This window comes from Neolamprologus brichardi, chromosome 20 (assembly GCF_056152115.1).
Source record: "Neolamprologus brichardi isolate AB-2024 chromosome 20, ASM5615211v1, whole genome shotgun sequence".
Lineage (NCBI taxonomy): Eukaryota > Metazoa > Chordata > Actinopteri > Cichliformes > Cichlidae > Neolamprologus > Neolamprologus brichardi.
Genome location: NC_142123.1, coordinates 3493638 through 3503150, shown reverse-complemented (window position 1 = coordinate 3503150; position 9513 = coordinate 3493638). Strand labels below are relative to the sequence as shown.

The window sequence follows — 9513 nt, the reverse complement described above, 5'->3', positions numbered from 1 at the left end:
TTTGAGTGAAAATGTACATTTTTTGCACTCTCTGGTCAACTGACTCAGTGAATCAAATGATTCAAAAAATACGAGTCACTTTGGTGAGTTACTCATTAAAACTCGATTCAGTAAAAAGAATCAAATTTACCATCACTAATGACGACAGTTGGTCCAGTGATGGGTTAAAAACAGATGAGGCATTCAAGTAGTGCTTGGAAATTTGATCATTGAACATGTCTGTGTGTTGGTCTCTGTGTGTGAGAGACATATGTCGTGTCCAAATTCATGGGCTGCATCCTCCTGAGGACCCGGCCTTCGCGGTCTACGTGGGCCGGGTCCTCAGAAGGTCGGGTAGGCCGGAAGTAAACGGCTGGGGAAATTGGACGGTCTAACCTTCTGATTAGTGTCAGCGCTGTCTCGGTGGAGTTTAGTAAACTCGGCCGTCTGCTCCTTGCTATCTAAAATATAACAGGACACTGGCGTAAATTCTCGACCGTCTCGCACTTCTGTTTAATCAGTTTTCTGTTTGACGTTTATTCAGCTGTGTGAAAATCCCAGAGGAACCCACCCGGGGGATTAATAAAGCTTTATTTTATCTAATCTAATAACTTTAATCTCGGCCAAACCGATTTACTCACGAACAAATAAAACACTGAAAAAAGCCCAACAATATCATTTTTACGTTGTCTAAGTGACTTATATATTGCGTTTAACCTGAGTAGCGAAACTCCGCGGTGATCTGAAAATGATGTGCCGGGAGTTGTGCCGTTCTCGGCGGCTTCAGTGACCCTTGAGCTCCCGGCTTGTTATCGAGCTGGTGGGTAGCAGATGCTCCGAAAACGTCGAAGCACTTTTGCAAATATGCGATATCTTGATAAACCGAGCAGATATTTGATGTTTACACAGCTACTTTCTTGCCTGAAAATATGTTAAAAGTTTATTTTGTGACCCAGAAAGATTAGTAAGAGTAATTTTAAAACTTAGTAGCGGCCGCCATTATTGGAAACTGGAGTTTGGCTGGGCCGCGCTATGAATTAGTATGGTAGGCCACGAAGGACACACCCGACCCATCCTTCAAATTCGGGGAAAAGGGGGACGCATTTGTCGGCTGCATTCGGAGGAGTCTACGAATTTGGACAGCCTTCGGCGCGTCGCTGTGACGTAATCGGTCTACAAATGCGGCCTCAGGAGGATGCAGCCCATGAATTTGGACACGACCATAGAGAGATAGAGGGAAAAAATACACTAGACTAGTGTACAAATTGGTACTTTTTTCCCGAGTATAAGGAAATGAGTGACATACAGAAAAACACGGCAACTGGCATTACATGAGCAAATAAAAAGTATTTCATCTTGAACTGTTTTGTGGGTTTCATTTTAAGACTACTTTAAGTGTGTTAGTGGGGAGATAAACTGTACAGACTATAAACAGAGACATTAAATGAGATTAGATTAGTTAAACGTTAATTAAAATGTGGGAAAATCAACTACAGACAGGTAGATGCTGTGAGCTTTAATTATCCAGTCAGAAAGGATGATTTTAAAGTCATCAACTGACTCCAACTGCCCAGATCTGAAAAACCTGTGTGCCAATCACAATGCTCTACTTAGTTGGCATATACTAACTACTGACAAACTATTAATCTGTGGCAAAACCCTGTCAAATCTGTTTTATTGTACCTATTGAAAAAGTTAATCTTACTACAACTGCTTAGCTGCAGCAGACATTTTTAGGTTTAACCTTGGCAGAGTGAGAGGCCCTTTCTCAATTCTCAAGTACGCGAGTACGTACTCGCGTTCTCGGCGGGTACGTACTCGCCGAGAACGCACGGGAGTACGGACTCGCCGAGAACGCGAGCACGGACTCGCAATTTGTACAATTGGAACACCAGCGTACTTGATGATGTCACAGGTCCGGAGTTTTTACTGCCGTCCTTAATTTAACTGTGAGTAATATATTATGAAGCTTAACTTTAATCACAGCCAAACCGGTTTACTCAGGAACAAATAAAAAGCCGAAATAAGCCAAACATTAACATTTAGAAGTGATCTAAGTGACTTTTATATCATGTTTAACCTCAGTAGTGAAATCTCTATTAATAAAAATAGTGTACATGTACATACGTGTACATACCTTAATAAAAACAAGCAGGTGAGATGTTAGAACGCTTTTATTTTTATTTTAGTGGACACTCAATACAAGAGACAGCTACTGGGGTTTGGGGTTTGTTTAACCTGAGTAGCGAAAAGACCGCGGGGGGGTTGAAAACGATCTGCCGGGAGTCCGCTGTTCTCGCCGGCTGTAATAATCCTCGACCTCGCTGTCTGCTATGGAGCTGGCGGGTCACAGACGTCTCCGAAAACGTTGGACCTCGTTTGGAAATATATGATATCTTGATAAACTGAGCAGATATTTGAAGTTTACACAGCTACATTCTCGCTTGAAAAGAACTTAAAAGTTTATTTTGTGACCCAGAAAGAGTAATATTTAAAAGTTTTCAGCCCCGCTCGTCCGCCATTGCCGCGTTTGAGTTTTGGACGAAATGCATTCTGGGATATTTAGCTGTACCAAGTCCACACAAGTCACCACCGATGCATGCTCGATAAAACGGGCGGAGCAAGAACACATCCGGGACTTTTTCGCGTTCTCAGCTTGATGCGTACTTCGAATTGGAACAGTACTTGGTCTCCGACTGATGACGTATCACGAGTACACGAGAACGCAAGTACGCACAAGTACGCATATTGAGAAAGGCCCAGAGAGAGCTCGTTAAGCAGGCAGATGTGAGCCTGGTTGCTATAGTGACTGCACCCAATGGCACGCACACAGACATGCGCCTCACTTCTGCTGCTTAAAATGAACAGAAAAGTCAGCCCAAAACAAATCGTTCCCAAATGAAAAGTACAAGTCGTATTGACAAAATTCTTTCACCGTGAGCACCAGCAATGTCTACTCTACTGATTTCTCAGTTTTCATGCCTGTGGAGTTTATTATATGGACATGGTGACAGTGTAAAGACAGCCTGTACCTCTGATTTTCAAACAAACTTTCTGAGCCATTTTAACATTGGAGTCTATGGAAGAGTTGGAGGGAGGAGGCTGTGCATTGGTGACATTTATGAAAGAACCATAACACCTATTACAATAATACACACATTGGATGAAAGAAGACAGCGATGGCTACGTTTTGAGGGTAAAATGATGGCTGTAGAGCGAACATTGTGGACACAGCAGCAGTTTTAAGAAAAGATTTTAAGATTAATTCCCCCCCTCCTCTCACTCTGGTAGTTGAGCTGTCTCACTCTAGCGCCAACATTCCGTCCCATACACACCCATTATAAACTCTGAAACGGCTGGAAAAAAAAGGATGACATTTAAACTGGAACTGAAGAAAAAGTATAATAGATGTTGAAAATATAAATGCAAGTTGAATAGTTGAATGTTTTGGCTTTGTTTTAAAGTTTGAATGGTGGCTCTATGTCAATGTATGTGGAAGTGGTAAGAGTTTAAAGAGGAGTAAGTTGAATGAGAATTTGAAGGGTCTTTCCACTGAAATACATGGGAAATTTTTGTTGAATAAAGTTGAATAATTTTAAAAATATAAATGTTAAAAATGAGAAAAATAGAAGCTAAAAGCTAAAAATAACAGAATAAAACTAAACTCACCTAAAAAAAAAAGAATCCTTATTCAGTTATGTCATGTGACAGCCTAATTCCTATGACATCATACTACGATCAAAGGCACGTAGTATGACATCATACTACGATCAAAATATCCCTTTGATCTGAAAGCCTTAAATAGGGGTGGAATCCTAAACATTTAGTCAGTTTATTCGCAGCACTCGTGTTCGCAGCATTCAAACGTACGCCTTAGAAACATTTTGAAACAGTCATTTTATCAAGACTACAACATGTCTGAAAGAAAACACAGCAAAAAACAACAAGCTTACGCTGGCTGTCCTCTCGAGGGTGCACAGCCAAATTCCCCATCAGCTGAAAGTAGGCAGGTAAACCAAAATCTAGAGGACAGGATTAAACAAATCCAAGCAGAGAAGATTCAACTTGAAGAGCAGTGCAGACAAATGGAGACCCATAATAAACAGCTGGAAGAAAGGCACAATGGGTTTGTCAAGAACCAACAAGTCTTGCAAGTAAAGCTTAATGAAGCACTGCACAGAAATGCAGAAATGGTTCATGAGAATAAACAATTGGACACTAAATACAGAGAACTGGAGGCCCGAAATAAAGACTTGGAAGAAAGGCACAAGGAAAGTCTCATAAACCAACAGAAGCAGCCCAACGTGGATAACATAAATGAGGGCTGGGGAATAATGTTTAATCAAGCAAAGCAGCGCATTGCAAGTCTGATGACAGAAAAGAAGCAGAACAGGCATGAGTTAAGAACAATGTCCTGCCAGCTTCAACAAGCGCAAGCTGTTAGTCTGGAGATCTCTGGGAAACTCCAAGATGCTGTCAACTTGAAACAGCAGCTGCAAGTACAGCTTGATGAAGCCCTGGAGGAAAACCAAGAGCTTCTTCAAGAGAAGAAACAGCAGGACATAAAGGAGAAAGAGATGGAATGCAAACTTCACAACATGAAGAAACAAAATGATGTCTTGCAAGTAAAGATTAATGAAGCACTGCAAAGAAATGCACAAGTGCTTCATGAGAAGAAACAACTGGACACTGAATACAGAGAACTGGAAGGCCGAAATAAAGACTTGGAAGGAAGACACAAGGAAATGCTGGTGAACCAACAGAATCTCCAACACGCTGTCAACCTGAATCAGCAGCTGCAAGTACAGCTTGATGAAGCCCTGCAGGAAAACCAAGAGTTTCTTCAAGAGAAGAAACAGCAGGACATAAAGGAGAAAGAGATGGAATGCAAACTTCACAACATGAAGAAACAAAATGATGTCTTGCAAGTAAAGATTAATGAAGCACTGCAAAGAAATGCACAAGTGCTACATGAGAAGAAACAACTGGACACTGAATACAGAGAACTGGAAGGCCGAAATAAAGACTTGGAAGAAAGGCACAAGGAAATGCTGGTGAACCAACAGAAGCAGCCCAACGTGGATAACATAAATGAAGGCTGGGGAATAATGTTTAATCAAGCAAAGCAGCGCATTGCAAGTCTGATGACAGAAAAGAAGCAGAACAGGCATGAGTTAAGAACAATGTCCTGCCAGCTTCAACAAGCGCAAGCTGTTAGTCTGGAGATCTCTGGGAAACTCCAAGATGCTGTCAACTTGAAACAGCAGCTGCAAGTACAGCTTGATGAAGCCCTGGAGGAAAACCAAGAGCTTCTTCAAGAGAAGAAACAGCAGGACATAAAGGAGAAAGAGATGGAATGCAAACTTCACAACATGAAGAAACAAAATGATGTCTTGCAAGTAAAGATTAATGAAGCACTGCAAAGAAATGCACAAGTGCTTCATGAGAAGAAACAACTGGACACTGAATACAGAGAACTGGAAGGCCGAAATAAAGACTTGGAAGGAAGACACAAGGAAATGCTGGTGAACCAACAGAATCTCCAACACACTGTCAACCTGAATCAGCAGCTGCAAGTACAGCTTGATGAAGCCCTGCAGGAAAACCAAGAGTTTCTTCAAGAGAAGAAACAGCAAGACATAAAGGAGAAAGAGATGGAATGCAAACTTCACAACATGAAGAAACAAAATGATGTCTTGCAAGTAAAGATTAATGAAGCACTGCAAAGAAATGCACAAGTGCTTCATGAGAAGAAACAACTGGACACTGAATACAGAGAACTGGAAGGCCGAAATAAAGACTTGGAAGGAAGACACAAGGAAATGCTGGTGAACCAACAGAATCTCCAACACGCTGTCAACCTGAATCAGCAGCTGCAAGTACAGCTTGATGAAGCCCTGCAGGAAAACCAAGAGTTTCTTCAAGAGAAGAAACAGCAAGACATAAAGGAGAAAGAGATGGAATGCAAACTTCACAACATGAAGAAACAAAATGATGTCTTGCAAGTAAAGATTAATGAAGCACTGCACAGAAATGCACAAGTGCTTCATGAGAAGAAACAACTGGACACTAAATACAGAGAACTGGAAGGCCGAAATAAAGACTTGGAAGAAAGGCACAAGGAAATGCTGGTGAACCAACAGAAGCAGCCAAACGTGGATAACATAAATGAGGGCTGGGGAATAATGTTTAATCAAGCAAAGCAGCGCATTGCAAGACTGATGACAGAAAAGAAGCAGAACAGGCATGAGTTAAGAACAATGTCCTGCCAGCTTCAACAAGCGCAAGCTGTTAGTCTGGAGATCTCTGGGAAACTCCAAGATGCTGTCAACTTGAAACAGCAGCTGCAAGTACAGCTTGATGAAGCCCTGCAGGAAAACCAAGAGTTTCTTCAAGAGAAGAAACAGCAGGACATAAAGGAGAAAGAGATGGAATGCAAACTTCACAACATGAAGAAACAAAATGATGTCTTGCAAGTAAAGATTAATGAAGCACTGCACAGAAATGCACAAGTGCTTCATGAGAAGAAACAACTGGACACTGAATACAGAGAACTGGAAGGCCGAAATAAAGACTTGGAAGAAAGGCACAAGGAAATGCTGGTGAACCAACAGAATCTCCAACACGCTGTCAACCTGAATCAGCAGCTGCAAGTACAGCTTGATGAAGCCCTGGAGGAAAACCAAGAGCTTCTTCAAGAGAAGAAACAGCAGAATATAAAGGAGAAAGAGATGGAATGCAAACTTCACAACATGAAGAAACAAAATGATGTCTTGCAAGTAAAGATTAATGAAGCACTGCAAAGAAATGCACAAGTGCTACATGAGAAGAAACAACTGGACACTGAATACAGAGAACTGGAAGGCCGAAATAAAGACTTGGAAGAAAGGCACAAGGAAATGCTGGTGAACCAACAGAAGCAGCCCAACGTGGATAACATAAATGAGGCCTGGGGAATAATGTTTAATCAAGCTAAGCAGTGCATTGCAAGACTGATTACAGAACTGGAGAAAAAATGCAAGAAACTTGAGGAGGAAATTACAGTAACAACCGAAGAACTGAAAACCCTCATCCTACAGAAAAAAAGAGCTCCAGGAACAGTGGCTGAAAAAGAAAGAGGAACGCTTCTGGTTTTTCAGGAGGAGGGATCCTCCTGCTTCCTCACTGGATCATGAGGCGGCATAGCCTGGTCTTCCTCGACCGCTTTTCTCATCTCCTCACCCCTATACCTCCCCTCTTGCCCTTTCTCTCCTTCCACCTCTCCATCATTCTCCATTTTTTCTTTCTCCCCTCCCTTCTTCATCCTTTTTCTCTCTCTCTCTCTCTCTCTCTCCCCCCCCCCCAACTAGTCAAGGCAGATGACCCTCCCTGAGCCTGGTTCTGCAATAGGTTTCTTCCTTTAAAGGGAGTTTTTCCTATCCACCGTCGCCGAGTGGATTTACAACCCGGATTTACGGATCCTGCTGTTTATGTCAGTGGAAAAATGACAACCACAAAAAACCTTCGACGCATGGTCTCTCTCGCAGCCTCGTGTTTGGAAAAATGTGCAGGTAAGCTAAGCAGCCAGTGCATGTCACCCCCCCCCCCCCCACACACACACACACACACACACACACAAACACACACACACTACAATGCTTCTTTAAAGATCTCGAAGCATTTAATAATTTATTCAAAAACAATGTAATTGGCCAACAGAAGTATATTTCATCTTGTCTCCCTATATTGTCTCTCCATCACCCCCAACCGGTCGCAGCAGATGGCCGCCCCTTCTTGAGCCTGGTTCTGCTGGAGGTTTCTCCTTATAAAAGGAGTTTTTCCTCCCCACTGTCGCCTAGTGCTTGCTCAAAGGGGATCTTTTGATTGTTGGGTATTTTCCTGCTAATACTGTAGGGTTTTCACCTTACATTATAAAGCACCTTGAGGAGACTCTTGTTTTGCTGCGATGCTATATAATCTTAGATGTAACTGAATTTTAAAATCATCTATTATAGCATCTAAGTAAAACAAAATGAAATGTAAAAAAAACCTGACATAAAAAAATAGATTTACCATCAAATAAAAATCCTAATCTCAAACATATTCTGATTTTTCTTGTGTTTTCTTGTGTTGTCAAGTATGAAAAAACAATGTTGCATTTGTGCACTCTGGTCATGAGTACTGGTATTGTATTAGAGCAGAATTTAGAGTAGAATTTGATAAAGGTGGTTTGGGTATGAGATGAACACAATTCCTGAAACTATTAAATGTTGTTATTATAGACACTAAGTGAATATCTGTGGTAAGTTTAACAGTGTTCAGGGTTTTAGGCACATTTCTGCACATAGATTGGTCCAGAATGGAAAGTCTAAAGCAAAGAGCCTGAGTGAGGTGGACATTCTCATCATGGTCTCCAAGACCTCCTTTATGACTTGCCATTTTCTGTCCCTCTCCTCCTTGTTGCGGTTTCCTGGGTCCTCACCCTCCAAACTCCATGGACCTTTCAATTAATCTTTAGGAAATGAAAAATAATAGTAATTAAAAAAACACTTGGGAGGTTTAATTTGTTTATTTTAATTTGTTTTTCACCTGTTGTACTTGTAGTGGAAAATGATTCTTTGCACAAACTGAAAAAGCCTGGAGGTTGTGTTCTTTTGCAGGAAAAAATTAATGCTTTCTGAATTAGGGTCATGATCAAATTGTAATGCTTTTTAAATCTTGCTTGAGTCAACACCTACTAGACTGCAGTACTCTAAACCTTCATTTGTGTAATTTAAAGTACCACATGGGTTGACACACTGAATCAAAACATTGATTTGAGGAGAAATGTACAGCTTTCACACACATACAATGCCACCTGACATAAGTCTCACATTATTTAATTTTTTAAATTGCCTTTTAAAGTATTAACCTAAAACAACAAAAGGAACGGGAGGCAAATGTATATGCAATGAAGTGTCAATTCCATGTGCATGTAGCAGAAATAAAGCGGACCTGTAAACCTGGACCTGCATTTTAGCTGAGCTATATGTTCCAGTAACAGTTGAGGTCTTTCTTGAATGCAAGGTACATTCGGGGTGGTATGCGCGCACAAATTAACCGATCCGCTGTACAAAAACCACTAAAAGATCCCGCCACATATCATTTTGGGGTGCAATAAGACACCACATGCACGTCTTTGTACCAGATCTCTTGATTCTACAAATGCTATGTGATCTGCTCTGTGATCTTTGAGAGTGACATCATAATGAAATGGCTACAACCCTGCTTCTTAAACAAACTGACATAATGTGCTTTAAGTGACACAAATTCTAGAAAAGCTCATGTGGAATGCTTAAAATCACTTTGTTTCAAGCCTGTTTTAAAACAGCATTTTTAAAGCTAATACTCCAATACAATAGTAATACTGGGAAAATGTCGGTAGCTGTGATCATGTGCTTGTCCATACCTGCTGTGAAAACATCCATTCTACACTCATCATAATGTAAGTAAGCAGGGGGCTTCTTTCGTTCTAAATTGTTTAGTTAGTAGGGAAGTTACGTCTGTGTCGAGGCC

General features: G+C 41.1%; 1 protein-coding gene across 1 annotated transcript; it reads left to right on the top strand.

Moving 5' to 3' along the window:
• Positions 1-3678: 3678 nt before the first annotated feature.
• On the top strand, positions 3679-7165 carry LOC148096883 (uncharacterized). The gene has a single exon (XM_087834296.1). It carries the CDS (start codon positions 3894-3896, stop codon positions 7152-7154), a length of 3261 nt encoding a protein of 1086 aa, XP_087690422.1. The 5' UTR covers positions 3679-3893; the 3' UTR covers positions 7155-7165.
• Positions 7166-9513: the final 2348 nt, after the last annotated feature.